At 48.3% G+C, this 19,100-nt stretch overlaps 2 protein-coding genes across 10 annotated transcripts in view; one reads left to right on the top strand and one right to left on the bottom strand.

Annotated features, from left to right (window-relative positions):
• FAM131B (family with sequence similarity 131 member B) overlaps positions 1-4,138 on the top strand; it is a 32,591-nt gene extending 28,453 nt beyond the window's left edge. For 8 of the 9 annotated variants that reach the window (XM_031936080.1, XM_023184955.1, XM_023184956.2 and 5 more), the window contains 2 exons: positions 115-258; positions 515-4,138. In XM_031936080.1, the coding sequence (XP_031791940.1) occupies positions 115-258; positions 515-987 (617 nt within the window). In that variant the 3' untranslated portion in view covers positions 988-4,138. The remainder of the gene's footprint in view (positions 1-114; positions 259-514) is intronic. The other variant, XM_023184957.2, reaches the window with a different exon arrangement.
• A 1,130-nt stretch (positions 4,139-5,268) lies between these two features.
• CLCN1 (chloride voltage-gated channel 1) overlaps positions 5,269-19,100 on the bottom strand; it is a 36,580-nt gene continuing 22,748 nt past the window's right edge. The window contains exons 13-23 of the mRNA XM_023184950.2: positions 18,120-18,189; positions 17,795-17,905; positions 15,229-15,442; positions 14,866-14,999; positions 11,637-11,878; positions 11,148-11,259; positions 10,741-10,820; positions 10,453-10,491; positions 6,861-6,965; positions 6,683-6,769; positions 5,269-5,759 (exon numbers count right to left, since the gene is read on the bottom strand). Of these exons, the coding sequence (XP_023040718.1) occupies positions 5,388-5,759; positions 6,683-6,769; positions 6,861-6,965; positions 10,453-10,491; positions 10,741-10,820; positions 11,148-11,259; positions 11,637-11,878; positions 14,866-14,999; positions 15,229-15,442; positions 17,795-17,905; positions 18,120-18,189 (1,566 nt within the window). The 3' untranslated portion in view covers positions 5,269-5,387. The remainder of the gene's footprint in view (positions 5,760-6,682; positions 6,770-6,860; positions 6,966-10,452; positions 10,492-10,740; positions 10,821-11,147; positions 11,260-11,636; positions 11,879-14,865; positions 15,000-15,228; positions 15,443-17,794; positions 17,906-18,119; positions 18,190-19,100) is intronic.

The raw sequence follows: 19,100 nt of genomic DNA, 5'->3' as shown, positions 1-19,100 counted from the left end.
GTGGCTTGCATTGTATTTCTACTGAACAATGCTGCACTAAGATGTCTTCCTACCCCACGCATGTGTCTAAGGATTTCCTGAGGTATTTTGTGGTTGTTGCATTTCTTCCCACAGGTGTCATGGAGCAGTTTGCTATCTCTGAGGCCACACTCATGGCCTGGTCTTCCATGGATGGTGAGGACATGAGTGTGAACTCCACCCAGGAGCCATTGGGCTGTAACTACAGTGACAACTACCAGGAATTGATGGAGAGTCAGGGTGAGAGATGTTCTGGAATCCAACCTCTGGAGCCTGAAAGGCCTCCCCAACTATCTCACTGCCTCCACTCAGCTCCATTCTTTTAAGACTTCCTTGTCCATCTCGGCTTTCCCATTGTCCTCCCTCCTCCCTGTGGGCTTTGTGTCTTACTCCCGGTTCTCTGTGCTGTCTCTTAGCTGTCTCTTGTGCTGTCTATGCTGTCGTTCCTGCCCTTGACATTTTGTGACCCCACTGACCCCCAGGATTCTTTTTCCAGATGCCCTGGCTCAAGCCCCCATGGATGGATGGCCTCACTCTTACGTGTCCCAGGGTATGTACTGTCTGGGGTCGTCAGATGCCTGGGAAGCCAGCGACCAGTCCCTCATTGCCTCTCCAGCCACAGGATCCTATCTTGGGCCTGCATTTGATGACTCACAACCCAGCTTGCATGAAATGGGACCTTCCCAACCGGCTTCAGGATACTCTGCTCTGGAGCCTCCACCTTTGCTGGGGGGAGACACTGACTGGGCTCCAGGGGTAGGTGCGGTGGACCTGGCAAGAGGCCCTGCCGAGGAGGAAAAGAGGCCATTGGCCCCTGAGGAGGAAGAGGATGCAGGATGCCGGGATCTGGAGTCACTTTCCCCAAGAGAAGACCCTGAGATGTCTACCGTTCTCAGCCGGAAGGTGTCTGACGTCACATCCTCAGGTGTGCAGTCATTTGATGAGGAGGAAGGCGAGACCAACAACTAGCTTCCTCCCCCAATGCCCTGCCTTCCACTCCCACCTGAGGGCCATGGCTGTGACCCATACATTCCCTCCCCCCAGCAGTACAGCTGAAACCGGGCAGACAACATTGGGGAACCCAGGAGCTTCCAGTCCTCTCCCGGAAATGGAAGACCAGGATGGGATTTTATCCAGGCTTACACTCTAGAAACCCACAGGCCTGGGAACTGAGACCTGGGCAACTAGATGGCCATGAGCTTGATGTGGCTGTGGAGAAGGACCTGGGCTGCGGGCTTCTGGGTTTGTGCTGACAAAGTCTCCAGTGTGTGCACCCTGAGGACGGGGGCAGTGCAGCTGTGCTCAAGACTGGATCTCAGTTCTTCACTCCCCGATTTCGTCTTCCAGGAGCCGTAACTGTGCTGTCTGAATGCCTCCTTTCTCCATTTCACTCTTGCTTTTCCCAACTCTGTTTTCTCTGGCTGTGGCCCCAGCTCATCCTTACTGAGAGAACAGACCTTAGGGGCTGTTGGACATGGCTGGACAGGCGCAGGGGAGGCTGCCTGAAGGGCACATGCATGTGGAGGGTGGAGAGGCTGCCTCAGCGGGTCATTTGGCTTCTGAGATCAGGAGTCGAGGAGGAGGTGGACGTGGCAGCTGAGATCTACAGGGGGCACAGACGTGGTTCTTTCTATCAAGGCCTGCCCAGAGACAAGAGAGTCACTGAGGAGACCAAGAACAAACACAGCCCCTTGCTCTGGGATCTTGAATATCCCATGGCTGAAAGGAGGATCCTAAGGATCTGGGAAAAGACCCAGCTGGGGCTGGCTGCTCCAGCTCTTGCTTCCCTTTCAGCTTTCTTCCATCCCTGCTCCTGGAGCCTGGCCCTGAGGAGGGTGCGGGGACACTCGTCTTGGATACACCAACGCAGGATGCAGGTGTCGCCAACAGCGGGGGGAGCATGAGGGCTGTCTCCCCCTATCCACCCCTGTCCTCTGAAGCTGTTTACACTTTTCTCTTTGCCTTTTCTACATTTTTATAACTTCTTGGGCACTCAGGGTTGAGTGGGGTGGAGGGAGGAGTCCGGTGCTGTCACTCCCTCAGCCAGTCAGGGTTGCAGCTGAGGGCCAGGGTGGGCACTCGGCACCTTCTGCCCCTTCTTCAGCTCCTCCCAGGACTCCCAAACAGCTTCACAGCTGTCCTCCCTGCCTCCCCAGGCCTCCTACCGGAGGAAGACAGGAAAATTCACGGATTCTTCCTTCCAGGATGGTGTATGGTGAGACACAAGCTTGCCCTCCCACACTTGGCATCCATGCTGGTGGGGACTGAGCAGCATATGCACCCCAGCACTACTGTAAGAGCACAGGCAGAGGATGGGCGGAGCGAAGCAGCGGCGCTGTGGGGCTGGAGAGCACTTGGCCCTGCCACTGCCAGGGTAGTCCCTCCCCAGCCCTTGGCGCAGGCAGAGTTTGGGTAGGAGAGAGAGGCCTAAGAGGCTCACTGCCCTATCTCCTTCTTTCTTCACGCCCTTCCAAGGCTCCAGCTCCCAGGCTTGTGTCCTACCCACACTCTGTCAGGAGTTCTACCACTTGCATCCCCTGCTGGAAGGGAGCACTGTCGTCTTCTGCCAACCCTGGACACAAACTGTGCCCTCACCCCCAGGTCCCGGAACTTATTATTTTATAATGAGGAAGTTGAGAGTTGGGGTGTTTCTGTCCATCTATGATCCTGTTCTGCCATCAAGTTCATACTCTCCTACACACACTCCTGGGATGCAAGCAGGGCAGGGGGTTCCGTGTCTTCTCTGGAAGGGGGACAATGGTTATCCTGAGGATGGATTTTGGAGGAAACGTGGGCTTAGGCAAGGTGAGCCAAGGCAGGTGCAGTCATCTAACCGAATCCTGCCTGTACAGGGGAAGAGTCCTCTTGCGCTTGCTAACATGTGCTAACTCCGTGTCCCAGGACCTCATTTCCAGGAACTCTGAGAGGTGGTCTAGCATGCCCGCCCTGGCAGCTGTTCCCCACCCATCTCCTTCTGCAAGCTCTGGGGTTTTGCATGTTCATGTGACCTTCCTTCCTCGGGGTCCCTGGTTCCTCACCTTCTCCAATGTGCGCTATTCCCACATCACCTCTTCCTGTCATCTCGTCCTCTCAGTGCCCATATTATCCCCCCAGACCACAGTGGACATCTCACCCACTGAGTGCGTTCATTCATTACAGTTCCTTTTTGCTCAGGCCCGGGGGAGTTAGGAAAGGTAGCCCACAGCAGCTTTCATTCCTCCTTCCCTTTCCCAAGGAAGCCACATGGTCCCTGACAAAAGATGACTAAAGGTCTGAAGGACTCTAGCAGGGTTCATACATGAACCTGGTGTCCCCAGGGTGCTGGCATATTGCTGCAGACAGAAGTCAGGTGGGGGTCTGTCTTCTGCAAGGAGCTCCTACCCGCTCTGAAGAGAGAGACTGAGGAGCTGGCCTGGGACCATCTTAGGACTCTTCTGGTGCTGGGGGCAGGGTGCATGGGGGTTGCTTATCGCCTATTTCAGGGGGTGGGGAGGGGCATGTGCAGGAAGAGGCTGTTGCGGGGTGGGAAAGGGTGGCTTTTCCTTTGGGGTTAAGGCTGTGCAGCACGTTTTACAGCAGTCCTGGAACAGGGCTGTTTTTATATTCTTGTGAATGAAACTGCTCTTGCTAAATGATTTTCTTTTTCTGGGGGGGTGCACTTTCATTTTCAAATGACTTTATTAAATGAAAATCCAAATCTTCCATTCCTCCCCTCCATTGCCCCCTCCACCCCCACACACCTTCTTTCTTGTCCTCGTGTTGAAGCGGGGATCCTGGGGAATGAGTTTAGTATCTTCTCCTCGACCTCACCTATACATCCCACACACCATCTTCCAGGTCTGGGAAATATCCATTTTTATGGCCAGTCTTAGCATGTTTTCTTAATGTGACATTCCCACCCCAGGCCCAAGAGAGATTCTATGACATATATTACAGAGAGAATTCTATATCAATATATATAAATACTATAGATTATGTACACAAGGGCATGGGCTCAAAGGCCCACTGCCAGTCCCCTACCCAGGCTTCAGTGTCTCTCTTGGCCTGGGAAGTGGGAGGGATGTGATGCTGGAGAAGGTTACAGGCTGTGTTCAATGACACTAAACAGAACATGGTGGCATCCTCTGACTGTGACTGTCTTATTTGGGGGATGGAGGAGACTGGGAACAGGGGAGGCAAAGGAGGAGAATGTCGGAGTGGGGGTACAATGGCAGAATTAAGCAAGGCATATGGGATGGCAAGGTTGGGGAGAAAAACCTTGGGTACGGAGCAAGGGTTTGGGGATGCTCGCAACACCTGGCCTCCCTTTGTAGAGAAAGCGCGCTAATGAAGTGCACAGCCAGGCTTCCTGCTGCTGATCTGGGGAGGGTGAAGATGTGACTGTCCCAAGTGCGGGCAGCACTCAAGAGCCTTGCCATCTTGATGCTTAGCTCCTAACTCTCCACCCCTAGGAGAGGCATCTGAAGAACCAGTCTAAGAGGGGGCTGGTGTCTGAGTGACCCAGTGACCTAGCTGCTCTGAGCCCTGATTCTTGGCAGGAGAGGCCCTGGCTAGAGCAGCTCCAGGGCAGAGCTGACCTTTGGCAGGACAAGTCAATAACTACAGTGGAGAGGGGGAGGATGTGTTTCCTAGGGCGTAACCTGGACACTGGAGGGCGAGGAAGCTGTGCTGTGGAATAGAAGGTTTTCTGCCAGAGGGAGTCAGCGGACACCGTGGGGGCACGATTGTTGGGCAACAGGGCACCTGCTTCTCTCAGTGCCCTAGTCACGGCCTGGCCTGGAGACACGTCGGGGTCAGAGGCAGATTGCAGGAGCGGATGTGGGCCAGCGCAGGGCTCCAAGAGAAGCGGCTGTGGCTGGCCTGGAGGCACATTCTGGGGTGGTCAGTGCCTGAGGCCATAGGATGGTCCCATCCCCTCCTCCAACATGGCACTTACAGGGCCACAGTCATTCTGGGCCTCCCCTCACCCCACCTCTTGTAGACACTGAGGCACAGATAGCACGGTACTGGGACAAGAGCACTGGGGAATTGTTGGGGGGGAGGCGGGAGGCAGAGCGAGGCAGGGGATTCCCTTCCTGCATACCAGGAACACTCAGGAAGCCCCATGGAATATGAGGGGTGCTTTGCTAGGGTTAGGGCCACCTGCCTGGCTGGTAATGGGGAGAATAGTCGAAATAATTGACCAAGGCTCCTCCCTGCCTAAATGCTGATTCCTCCTTTAAGACTATCACTATCACATTAAAAAATTCCTGAAAGAGGCATGGAATGTGGCACGACCTCGCCACATTCAGGATGCACCCTGCCCCACACAAGTTCACCCTCAGACTGGGCCTCTGGACAGTCTTTATGAGGAGGTCGTGGGAGGGGGGTCAAAGGATCAGTTCATCCTCATCCTCCTCGTCTGTGGATCGCAGGCTGGGGCCCTGCAAGATGTCAGCCAGCTCCTCTTCCAGCCCTGGACTCTCCACCAGTTCCAGCTCCTCCAGCTCACCCTCTACCTTGCCTGGGGCCAGGGAGAGAGGGGGCTCTGGGGAGGGGGATGGCACAGGGGTCTCTGGGGAGGCAGCAGTCACATCCCCTGCTCCAGTGGCCCCAGGCCTATCCTCAGGCAGGTTCCAGTTCTCTGCAGAAGGTGGGGGTCCCCCGGGACTCTTTCGAGTTGAAGTCGTGTTCCGGAAGCTGGCAAGGGGAGGGCGGAGCTGCACCCCAGACTTAGTGTGCCCCTCAATGGCCTTCTGTAGCTGAAGAGCAGTGGGAAAGGAAAAGAGGGTAAAAAGTTGGAAAAAGAAAAAAGATGGGGCAGTGAGAGACAAACAGAAAAGAACAGGGCAGATACAGAGTGGCAAAAGGGGGAGAAAGAGAAACAGACAATAAGGAACAATCAGAGAAAGAAGACAGAAAAAGGACAAGAAAAGGGGCGTGACAAAAGATCCACCTGCCCAGACTCAGACCCTTGGGTGACCTCTTCCTTCCTAGTGACCACCTGCAGCCACATCCCCCCACTGCCCTATTTCCACAGCTTTCCCCAAAGCACATCCCCAAGAAACAGTGACTCATGCCTGGAACCCCATCTCAAACCCACACTATCTACGGAAGATCACATGGGCCCCATCTGGGGTGGAGAATTCCATTCCCTTCAGGGCTGTGGCCATAACAGGCTTTGTAGTCTCCTCTACCTCGGCTGGCTGCTTCCTCTACCCCTCCAATCTCTGCATAAGAAATAGAGAGGGGAGCCAGGCCCTGGTGGCTCACGTCTGGAATCGCAGCACTTTGGGAAGCCGAGCCGGGCAGATCACCTGAGGTCAGGAGTTCGAGACCAGCCTGCCCAACATGGTGAAACCCCATCTCTACTAAAAATGCAAAAAATTAGCCAGGTGTGGTGGCAGGTGCCTGTAATCCCAGCTACTCGGGAGGCTGAGGCAGGAGAATCACTTGAACCTGGGAGGGAGAGGTTGCAGTGAGCTGAGATCACACCACTGCACTCCAGCCTGGGTGACAAGAGCGAAACTCTGTCTCAAAAAAAAAAAAAAAAGAAAAGAAAAGAAATAGAGAAGGGAATCTGAGGGGACTTCTGAGATGCTAATATCCCCTCTGTCCTCCCTGTATGCCCTTATCCTGTGCCCAGCCTCCCTCCTGCTGCTCAAATGGGACACATCGTGATTACCTCCTCCAGGGCCAAGACGCCCCTGAGCTTCCCCATGCTGGTCACATAAGCGAGGTGGAGGCCAAGGAGTGAGAACAGGGTGTGAGTCTGAGGACGAAGAGCACAGGTCAGTGCATGTTCCTTGCCTCACAGCTCTCCTGCCTTCCCCGCAGCCCTGAGCAGTCAGCAAAGAACTCACCTTGTGCAGGGTTGTCTGCTCCACCAGCTGGAAGGGAGACTGGTCAATACAGCAGGAATCAAAACAGACAGGTTGGCTCAGCTGCTCCTGCTCCCAGGCCTCAATCTGTCAGCCAGAGGATGAAAGTCACGAAAATCACGGAGCCTCCTTTCACCCCAGATACCTGATTTTGATCCCAAACAGCCCTCCTAGTCCCTGCCCAGAATCTGGAAACACGCAAGAACTGATCACAGATCCCCCAGATCAGAGGCCCTCCTCCTTCTTCCCGGGGACAGAGCCTCTCTGCCCTTCCTCATCAGGAACCCCCAACCTACCCTGCAACCTCCAGGTACCCAGAACATCCCTCCCTGTTCTAGGCCCCAACTCTCCCATCCCCTGGCATCCCAAACATTTGTTATTCCCAACCTATCTTTCCCATCTATTTTCCACTACTACTAGAAGATATGGGGCTCCAATCAAACCCGACTGCTTTCTGCTTTTCAAACACGCCTTCCCCTTTGTCTTTGCTGTTCTGACCATCTGGAGTTCCTTTACCTGCCCTACCCTGTCCCTGCAGTGTATGTATTTCCTGACTCTCCCAATCAGACGTGCTTCTCCCCTTTTTTAATTCTCATAGTATTAGCTGGTCTCACCTTTTCAGAAATGACATTGGCCATACTTCCTGCTGTATTGGCATTTGTCTTACCTTTGCACTTGTCTTGAGTGTTATGTGGTATTGGCTGCTGTATATTGTGAAGAAACTAGCACATCACCTCTCATGCAGGGAACCATGGTGAGCACTTGTGGAAACTGAAGAGCTATACTGGACCTCATGGCACTTAGTTGACTTGAGCAAAGCCGGTTTTTGTTTGTTTGTTTTTGTCTATGACAGAAGAATTAAGGCACAAAGGCCAACCATCCTCTTGACTTTAGATATGCACACCAAAATTCCCAAGAGTCCAAATAATCCATTACATATCTGGCGCTCATACATTTTTCTAAAATTTCTAAAATCTCTTTTCAGTCAGTACCCTCTGAATGATCTAGAACTCTATTTTCCTATTTGTCCAAATCTACACCTCTCAGACTTCAGAGAACATCACCAAAGGGCATTATATAGATTTAGGATCTAGTGTGTAGCCCATAGTGACGCTCACTCCACCTGTCCTGTCCTGATATTTCTGGATTATAATCATGCCTCCTCTATATTCTCATCTTCCTGACTAATGGATTACACAGAGTTACACAGCATAGGATGGATGACCACTTAGCAGGTGTGTTGTAGAGAAGATTTAGGTATAGGATGGGGGCTAGACCTTGCCAAATGGTTTGGTCCATCCCGTCCTCTTGGTCTTTTCTATGATTATCTGTGGCCTTACGTTCCATTTTTGCCTTTCCTTAACAGTAACGCGGCAACATTTTCAGTGAATGATTATCATGTACATCCTCTTTGCCAAGCATTATTCTAATTGCCGTACCCGTCTTAGCTCATTTAATCTTCTCCAATAACTCTATCATTATCTTCACTTTATAGATGAGGAAACAGAGGCACAGTGTTGAAGTCATTTGCCCAGGATTACACAGTCAGTAATTGGTGGAGCTGGGCTTCTAACCTTGACTGCTGTTTGTATTCCAGGTACATCTCCAGCTTTTGCCCAAGGGATGCAGGACGTTGCTGTTGAGGCTGATGTGTTCCACTACTTGAATAAGCTCAGTACCAGTTAGAAACAGAGCTCTGTGTGTACTCCAGAGTATGCAGAATTAAACAAATCCTAGTAGGGACTTCTGGCAACATATAATTGAATCTTTCAATATTCCCATACTGCCCCCATACCGTTTTTTGGTCAGTATCAACATCTTGATATTGTCAAGGGTATCATCTGGTCTGAAAATTGTGTTCAAAATATCCTGAATTTCAACTCCTATTGGATCTTATCCCTCTAAAATGTCTCAGTGGGTCACATGGGAGTTGGTAGCTCCTTGAAGTCCTCCCTGGGAAAGACATAAGCTAGAAATGATGGTCTGTCTTATTTTTAATCCCTGGCTGCACTTTATTTCCAGTGGTCATTTGATAGCCACAGTGATAAACTAGCTGGTTTTCAATCTTTGGAGCATTAAATAAAAAAGAAAAAGAAAAAAAGAAAAGCTTATTATTATTGGTTTGAGCAACCTAACAAAGTACTCCTTAATTGCAATTATGGCCTTTCTGATTTCTGCTTGTGGGCAGAAGGAATAGTTGTTCCTTTCCCTCTGTGATCATCTATTTGAGTTTTTCACAAGTCATTTGTCAGAAGTGTGTGTGTTTTGAGGGGTGGGGAAGGTTTTCCTTCTCTCTTGTCACTCACAACACCCTCCTCCAACCCTGTAATGCTTTTCATTGTCAGCTCATATATATTCCGGATATCCAATAAGATGTTTATTTAAAAATCGTATCCGCTGTGTTTTTTTGTCAGCTTCATACTTTACAAGCTTTACGTTTTCAGCATTTGCAGCAAACTGTGCATTCTTTTACCATATGGAATAGTTGCCAATGGATTTTTTGTTGTTGTTCCTCCACAACCCCTCGGTATGTTCTGATCTGGACCGTTCAGCTGCCTGCTTCCAATCACTATTCCACATTCTGTTCCCTCCTCACAGCCAAGTGCATTCAGACTGCTTGACTTTTCTCTCTTGAAGACTGGATAACCACCTCTTTTAGGAAAGTAGGCATTTGTTTGTCCCATGAGGCACCATGGTCATTATTTTCTTCCTTTTTCAATTCTTCCCAGTAGCAATGCCTAGCATTTTCCAGTTGTTCACTGTCTCAGGGCCCTGATCAATCCAGCACAGTAACCTCCACCAGGGGCAGATCTCCTCATTTTTTTTTTTTTTCCTTTTTCTTTTCTTCTCTTCTCTTTTCTTTTCTTTTCTTTTCTTTTTTTTTTTTGTTTGTTTGTTTTTTTTTTTGAAGTGGAGTCTGGTTCTGTCACTCAGGTTGGAGTGCAGTGGTGCGATCTCACCTCACTGCAACCTCCGCCTCCCAGGTTCAAGTGATTTTCGTGCCTCAGCCTCCCAAGTACCTGGGATTACAGGCGTGTGCCATCATGCCCGGCTAATTTTTGTATTTTTAGTAGAAATGCGGTTTCACCATGTTGGCCAGGTTGGTCTCAAACTCCTGACCTCAAGTCATCTGCCTGCCTCGGCCTCCCAAAGTGCTGGGATTACAGGCGTGAGCCACCACGCCCAGCCTCCCATTTTAGTTTTGATGTTCTTCTTCCATGTTGCTGTTTTAGTGCCAGCCTCCTGGTGACATTTTACCTCTATTAAAGCTTTGCCTGATCCAGAAAGTCCATAACCTCTAAAAGATCTGGGGCTCATCTTAGCACCATGGCCCCATTTACTCATGGAGGCTCAAAGTTTTTCTCCTGAAATAACATCCCTCCGAGAACACCTCCATGTCCCATCACACACTCATTAATCTCTCCATAATCATCTTTATTTCCATCCTGTCAAAATACTTCCCATCTAGATCACATTCTATTTCATGACAACACAATAAAGAAGGTAGAAACAAATTAGCAATATCGTCATTTGACAGAACAATCTACCCCAGGTTTTGGGTTCCCTTACTCACCTCTTCAGGTGGCATGTTATCCACTAAATCTGTGGAATCCTAGAGAAGAAAAACACAGGTGCAAGTTCTTTCCCTTTTCTTCCCATGGTTCATATGGTTCCCAATGAAACAATAGCCATCCCTCCCTGGCCAGGACCACCGATGCCTCCTTTCCGTTAATCATCCCTTCCATACGATTAAACTCCTCCTCCTTGGTGGGGTCTCTGCCTTCCTGATTTAAGAACCTTGGGTTTCTCACTCTTCAAGGGGAGGCTCCCTTTCCCCTGCATCCCAAACACATCTCCTTACCTGGGTTGCTTTCTTCTTTGGGGGGCGAGCTCTGCCCAGCAGGCAGTGAAGCAGGGACTGGAAGATAGAGGGTCTTTGACCTGAGAGGAAAGGTGAGTGGATGGAAATGGACACAAAGCAACAGGAAACGGCCAGGAGCCCCACTCAGTGCCTGACACTTGCCTCCAAAGAGCTGCACTTCCCAGGTACCTCACCCTCTCTTCCACTGTCCTAAATCACCCTCTGCTCCCACTCCCTGGGACAGTAACAAGGAGAATTGATGAATAAGAACCCTTTCCTCCTTCAATCCCCCAGCCTCACCCCCGACCCCACACCACATAGGAGTTGCATGCAGGTCAAGGTCAGGTCCAAGTGACCAGAGATAACCCACAAGGCATGAGTTGGGGTGCATAAGGGAAGAGCTTTACCTTCAGGCTCTGGTGCTTCCGGCTGCTGTTTGTGGCCAGGCAGAGGCCCATTGGGCTCTTCTGGGGACAGAGGGGCAGTAGTAGAGGGGTGGAGAGGAAGGGAAGGAGGAAGCTGTAAGGAAGAGCAAGAAGTCTCAGCCTGGAAGCAGAGACTGCCTGGGTGGGCCTTCACTGCCTTTACCAGTCGGTGGATGTTCTGGGAAAGCGAACTCTATTCTTCCCCCCAGTTCAGAAATTCCTATATCCCTTTGAATTGTCGAGGAGACCATCATCTGCAACCTTATCTTTTTTAGTCCCTGGACCCAGAGGCACTGATCTCTTTGGTACCTGACCCAGAATTTCTGGCTTTCTCAGTTACCAGCCTCTCCCCTCCCTCTTCCCACTACTTTCAGGGAAACTACCCCTGTCCCAAGCCCAGCCCAGCCCAGACGACGCTTTTCCTTTTGCCCCTGATCTATCCCACTCCCTGGCCCTTCCTGGCGCGGTCACCTCGCTCTTCACAGAGAGGTCTTCGTCTTCATCCTCATCCACAAAGGCGAAGGACTCGGGCCGGCCTGGAGGCGCGCCGGGGAGCCCCTCCCCAGCCAGCCGCGCCTTCCCGTCGTAAGGCAGCTCCGACAACTTCCGCGCCATCTCCTGGGCCGCGCGCAGCCTGCGCTCCGGACACAGGTGGCGCTGCAGGAGGGCCTGCAGTTCCGACCGCTCCACCGAGCCCAGCAGGATCATTGAATCTGAGGGAAATCCACGCCCTGCCTGAGCAACCCCTCGAAGCCCTCCCGCACCACCGCGCTCCGCACCCCTGAGAATGAACAGGAGAAGCGCCTCCCCACCCCCCGTCCCCACATCTTTCTCAGCTTCCTACAAACTCATTTTAAGAATCCTGCAAGATTAACCTCACTCAATCCCTTTTATTTCATCCATTTCGCAGGTACGGGGCCAATTCCAATTGGTAGAGCACTAATTGGGCTAATTTGTACTTATTTTGATGAGGCCTTATATAGATTTCAGATAGGTGAGCTGATAATTAAGTAGGCTAACCAATGCTGTCCAAATAAAAAGAAACATGAGAAGCCACTTAAATAAGCTGAGACCTGAATCACGCTTTGAAGGAACTCTATAAGCAATACAAACATTATATCTCTCCCTGGAAGAAGGGAAACAAGGGAACTCTCCCTTTTGTATCTGACATTTCATCACTTAAAAAACCTGGGCCGGGCGCGGTGGCTCACGCCTGTAATCCCAGCACTTTGGAAGGCCGAGGTGGGCGGGTCGCCTGAGGTCAGGAGTTCGAGACCAGCTTTGGCCAACATGGTGAAACCCCATCTCTACTGAAAATACAAAAATTAGCTGGACGTGGTGGCAGGCGCCTGTAATCCCAGCTACTCGGGAGACTGAGGCAGGAGAATCGCTTGAACCCAGGAGGCAGAGGTTGCAGTGAGCTGAGATTGCACCACTGCACTCCAGCCTGGACAACAAGAGCAAGATTTTGTCAAAAAAAAAAAAAAAAAAAAAACCCTGCTAGGATAAAAACAAAATGCCGACTTTTCCTGAGAAGGTTCTTTTATATGATTATGGAAATTCTGCTACTATAATTAACATTTTTATTAAGTTTTAAGGCCATGACATTGCAGCAGTATTATGGAGATGAATTCTACTGTTAGGTCTCAGTCATTATTATGAAAACCTTGCCCCTCACTTCTTGGCTGTGCCCCTGCTCTAATAAAGAGCCTCTGCTGTAGAACGTGGAAGGTATCTGAGATTTGGGAAAATATTTGAATTAATCTAATTTGAGAAATTTGGATATTCTGATTATCAGAAATCAGAACTAACAATCTTAATGGCTCTAAATGGCCCCACATAATTTTTCTTAGTTACACTAATTCAAACACTAGGAAAGAATTCATTTAATATCTAGTAGACACCTATAACAAGGCACTCTGGGTATATAGAATTCATAGACTCTATTCTCAAGGAATGCCCACCTAGTGAGAAGACAAGATATAGATATATAAACGACAATAAGAAATCCTACAAAGCAGGATGAGGTGTCAAAGGATGGTGAAGGCAGAGAAATGTGAAATTATTGTTTACTAAAAACCATTCACTCCTCCATATGAAACAGTTCACGCTAGGCGCAGTGGCTCACGCCTGTAATCCCAGCACTTTGGGAGGCTGAGGCGGGTGGATCACCTGGGGTCAGGAGTTCGAGACCAGCCTGGTCAACATGGTGAAATCCCGTCTCTACTAAAAATACAAAATTAGCAGGGCATGGTGGTGCGTTCCTGTAATCCCAGCTACTTGGGAGACTGAGGCAGGGAAATCGCTTAGAACCCAGGAGATGGAGGCTGCAGTGAGCTGAGATGTTGCCATTGCAGTCCTGCCTGGGCAACAGAGCAAGGCTCTGTCAAAAAAAGAAAGAAAGAGAGACAGAGAAAGAAAGAAGGAAAGAAAGAAAGGAAGAAAAAGGAAGGAAGGGAGGGAGGGAGGGAAGGAAGGAAGGGAGGGAGGGAGGGAGGGAAGGAAGGAAGGAAATAAAACTGTTCCAACTCTTCCATAAGTTGGGCATTAAAGAACAAGCATGACTTACTTAAGCATCAAATGGAACTATGTAAGAAGCTATGGGATTTACATTAATTGTCATTATTCATGGATTCCCTATTTGTGAATTTAGCTAGTCACTAAAATATATTTGTAACACAAAACCAATAATAGAGGTGCTTTCAGTGTAATTCGTAGACATGCATAGAGCAACAAAGATTTTTAGTTGCCCGATGCCCCTGTTCGCAGCTGAAGTTGAACAAAGCAGTGCTCTACCTTCTTGTTTCAGTTTTCACATTGTAAACAGGTGCTCATTTTGTAGTCTATTTAATGCCATCCTTTTTGCATTTTTGTGCTTTGTGTTGGTGATTTTGCTGCTAAAAATGGCCACCAAATATAAAGTGCTGTCTACTGTTCCTAGTGCAAGAAGGCTGTGATGAGCCTTATTGAGAAAATATGTGTGTTAAGTAAGGTTAATTCAGGCAAGGGTTATAGTGCCATTGGCCACAAATTCAATATTAATTAATCAACAATATCTATGAAATAAGGTGTCTTTACCAGAAACACACATACAACAAGGTTATGTATTGATTGGTTGATGGAAATGTGACCAGAGACTCACAGGAACCGAGGCCTGTATTTTTCCTAGGAGCAATTGTTCAGTATAGTATTTGAACTTAAAACTTAATTGAATGTAACTACCATGAATTATGAGAATTGACTGTATTTAGTGGGATTTTTTTTTTTTTTTTAACAGAGTTTTGTTCTTGTTGCCCAGGTTGCAGTACAATGACGTGATCTTGGCTCATTGCAACCTCCGTCTCCCGGGCTCTAATTACAGACATGCGCCACCATGCCCAGCTAATTTTGTATTTTTAGTAGAGACAGCGTTTCTCCTGTCTTTGGTCAGGTTGGTCTCGAACTCCTGACCTCAGGTGATCCGCCCACCTCGGCCTCCCAAAGTGCTGGGATTACAGGCATGAGCCACCACGCCCAGCCCTTTTAATTGGATTTTTAACTGTCTTTTTGTGCTTGTGTATGGCTTAATTTTTCTTTCCTTGTACATAGCATATTGGATGGCCCCTAAAGACAAAGCCCCCACCACGGGGCCTCCTCTACCTCTATGTGACACTTATTCAGGTCACTAGCTCTGGAGTCTGCTTCCTTCCTTCCCACTGACCTTTTGAGTCAACCAGTGGTAAAGTCTTGACTGTGGTGGTCTGGAGCAGGGTTCGCAACTCCCCATATGTGAAAGAAGCTGAAACAAACTTCACATCACGTACCATGATGTCCTCAACAAAGATGGTATATTTGCTATGGAGGGAGAAAGCATGGTGGGTTAGCCCCACCGTATACCTATCCCTTCCATTCCTCCCGTAAGATTTGCCATACTTTCAGTCACTCACAATATCTATTAAATGCATGAGAATATAATAAAAATTTAAAACAGTGTTTCCAAACATTAGCCCTAAGCTCAATCTCAGCCTCAGAACCTCCCACTCTCCCCATCAGATCTGAACTAATTCCATCTAGTGCCCCTGACCTGAGCTGGTTCCAGCCAAGGTCAGGCAAGTAGGGTAGCTTCTTGACCTGGATGATGCTGTCATAGAGGGAGGGCTGCAGGCTCTGAGCCACCATGTTGGCCAAGATAACAGCCACCATCATGGGCAGGATGTGAGCAATCTGACCCGTTAATTCGAAGCAAATCACAGCTGTGGAGACTGTGTGGGACACGGCACCAGTCAGCGCTGCTGCTCCTAGAATGACACAGGAATACACCTGTAGGTTAGGACTACCGTTCTTAGCATGGAGGACATATGGGGATGGGATGGGAATAACACGGAATGAGAGACAAGATCCTGGTCAGTGCCAACACTCATAATGATTTGTCAAGAGTAGGGACTAGAATATTGAACTCTTAGAAAATCATCATTTTGATCTCATTTTATAACCTTCACCAAGTTACAAAATCTTTGTGTGCACCAAAATTTTCATTTATAATATGAAGATAGTGATGTCCTATCCATTCCTTGCTTTTAAAAGTTTGGATGATTATTCACTGAGCATTTTATTTTATTTATTTTTAATTATTATTATTATTTGAGACAGAGTCTCACTCTGTCACCCAGGCTGGAGTGCAGTGGTGCAATCTTGGCTCATGGAAACCTCCACCTCCCAGGTTCAAATGATTCTCCTGCCTTGGTCTTCCAAGTAGCCAGGACTACAGGCATGCACCACCACACACGTCTAATTGTTGTATTTTTAGTAGAAACAGGATTTGCCACGTTGGCCAGACTGCTCTCGAATTCCTGGCCTCAAGTTATCCGTCTGCCTCAGCCTCCCAAAGTGCTGAGATTACAGGCGTGAGCCACTGTATCAGGTCTCTTCACTGAGCATTTTACAACTCAGTTATGACATTTTTTTTTACGTTGGGCTTTAGGTATTAATGCCAACAATTAATGAGTAAATACAGTGAAAACCCAAGAATCGTGCTGTGGACTTGGAGTAATGAGACTTGTGTCAGATCCTGCTGTTACTATTTCTCAATGGAATGAGTAGAGCTTAATTCCTCTGGAAGCCCATGCTCTCAACTATGAAGTGAAAGGGGTCATTTAGATGATTTCTAAGGCCCTTGTAGATCTGAAACTTTATAATTCTATAAGCTCCCTGAAGATAGAATCTATCTTGTTAATTTTTGGTTGTTTTCCCACTAACCATAATAGTCACTTGTGCATTAACTATATTTCTTATTTAAATATGGAAGAGATACCCTATGGGGAAAATGTAGAGGAAGGCACATATGAAAATGTAACAAGAAAAAGTCAGCCGAGCGTGGTGGCTCATGGCTATAATCCTAGCACTTTGGGAGGCCAAGACGGGTGGATGACTTGAGGCCAGGAGTTTGAGACCAGCCTGGCCAAACCCCATCTCTACTAAAATTACAAAAATTAGCCAGGCGTGGTGGTATGTGCCTGTAATCCCAGCTACTTGGGAGGCTGAGGCAGGGGAATCACTTGAGCCCAGGAGGCAGAGGTTGCAGTGAACCTAGATTGTGCCACTGCACTCCTGGGCAACAGAGCAAGACTCTGGAAAGAAAAGAAGAGAAGAGAAGAGAGAAAAGAAGGAAAGAAGGAAAGAAGGAAGGCAGGAAGGTAGGAAGGCAAGAAGGAAGGAAGGAAGGAAGGAAAGGAAGGAAGGAAGGAAGGAAGGAAGGAAGGAAGGAAGGAAGGAAGGGAGAAAGGGAGAGAGCAAGCAAGAAAACACCACAAAAGGGAAATACAGGGAGGAATGACACTACTGGATATTGCATACAACATACTTCAGAACATAAACAATCACAGGACGTGTATACAAAGAAATGTTCACAAGGGAGGCATGTGTACCAGGGAGTCATGAAGATGGAGAACAAGAGCAGTGACCCTCATTGATGAAAGAGGATTTTTTATAAAGAAACTATGTCAGGTGAGCAGGGTACCAAGTGAGCTAGAAAGTTGGTTAGCAATTCTCTATCTAGGGAAGGCATGGCCTTAGATGCTATGGAATTTTGGTGAGGAAGGGAGGAAGCACAATAATCCCAGGATTCTATTGGTGTTAGGCATAGCTCTATCTCACAAGTATTTTAGAATAAAGAAACTAGGGCTCAGAAGCAGCTATCTTGCTTCATGGTCACTGATAACAAGTGGCAGGAGAAGTCTAGAGCCATGTTTCTTAGCTCTTAGTCCTGTGCTCTTAACTCCCCATCAATATAAACACGTCTCAGGTTGAGTCAATCGCCTGCAACCTGAGCCAATCACCTGCATTGTTGGTTCCATGATTCCTAGGAAGGAAAGATAGAACCCTTATCAAACATCCAGACACAATCCTAGAATCTTACGATCTCATTTGATCCCTATGACCCTTTTCCACATGAGGAAACTAAGGCTCACAGAAGTTCAATAAGAAATAATGAGAGTCAGAGTCATAGGTATGTTATCTGAGTATAAGTTGAGTTATGTAGCACTAAATTAAAACTATTGTGTAGCCTAGAATGAAGATCCAATGGGAGAGTTTAAGTGTGGGAGTCTGGAGTACTCAATGTTTGATTACAGGGAAGTGGGAATGTTTCTCACCAATTACTGCATAGCCCCCAGGTAGGATCTTATAGATGATGTCATCAAATAAAATACCATCAGGAAACAGCATGGCCATGATCTCTCCTACCAGCCTTCCAAATGCAGCTCCTAGAGGAAAGATAAAAGGAAGTTATCTTAAAAAGATAAAAGAAAGATAAAAGGTGTTACAAGATCCAAGTTCCTTGCTCTCTGTTTTCAGAACCAATCTCTCCTGGGTGTTAAGACCAAATACAAACTCCCAGCATCCCGGGCCTTTCCTTACATTTCCGGTATCCTAGATTGCAACTCTCAGTCAGACCCCAGGCTTCCCATCAGAACTCACCTAGCACAAACACAGGCATGAAGCCTCCGCAGGGTATGGGCATAGTGGTGGCCACGATGGACATCCAGAACTGGAGTAAAAAGAAGCATTGGAATACCCTTTCAACTCTGCCCAGTAGACATGCACACACACATCTCCCTTCCCACTATCCTCCTTTCTGCAGAAATCCTGGGATAGCTGATCCTTCTGAAAGCCACTTTGTCTGTCACCCTTCTTCCAGAAACAAAAACCATAGAGCTATCAGGCTAAGAGATTACCAAAGACAATACAGGAATACTATCAGAACGTTCCTCCAGATGACTAGACCAAATCCCTCCTACTTTGAGTGCCTGTATTTGCCTTTCAGCAGTCTAGAACAAAGAATGGAGCCCCAGAGTACTTCTCTTTCTCTGCCCCAAAAGAGCCCCAGCCCATTGTACCCTTTTAGTCCAGAAAGTTTGCCTCAGCAAAGTAGCCTGAAACTCTTGAAGCTGGAGGAAAACTTTTCCTACTCAGGTTATATTTCTGAAAAGGAGCTCTAGTTCTTTCTTTATTTTTTATTATTTTTATTTAGTTATTTATTTATTTTGAGACAGGGTCTCGCTCTGTCACCCAGCACCCAAGCTGAAGTGCAGTACTATGATCTCGGCTCACTGCAACCTCTGCCTCCAAGGTCCAAGCTATTTTCCTGCCTTAGCCTCCCAAGTAGCTGGGACTATAGGTGCATGCCACCACGCCCAGCTAATTTTTTGTATTTTTAGTAGAAATGGGGTTTTGCTATGTTGACCAAGCTGGTCTTGAACTCCTGTCCTCAGGCAATCTGCCCGCCTCTGCCTCCCAAAGTGCTGGGATTACAGGTGTGAGTCACTGCGCCCGGCCGAGGAGCTCCAGGCTCCAGTTCTAAGTGTCAGACATTTAAAGTCTGAGTGACTTATCTGGTCATTCATAGAACCACCTATATGGTGAAACTCACAGTAGAACCCGGAGAGAAGACTTAATTGC

This window comes from Piliocolobus tephrosceles, chromosome 8 (assembly GCF_002776525.5).
Source record: "Piliocolobus tephrosceles isolate RC106 chromosome 8, ASM277652v3, whole genome shotgun sequence".
NCBI classification, from domain to species: domain Eukaryota; kingdom Metazoa; phylum Chordata; class Mammalia; order Primates; family Cercopithecidae; genus Piliocolobus; species Piliocolobus tephrosceles.
This window is presented reverse-complemented; position numbering and strand designations above follow the sequence as displayed.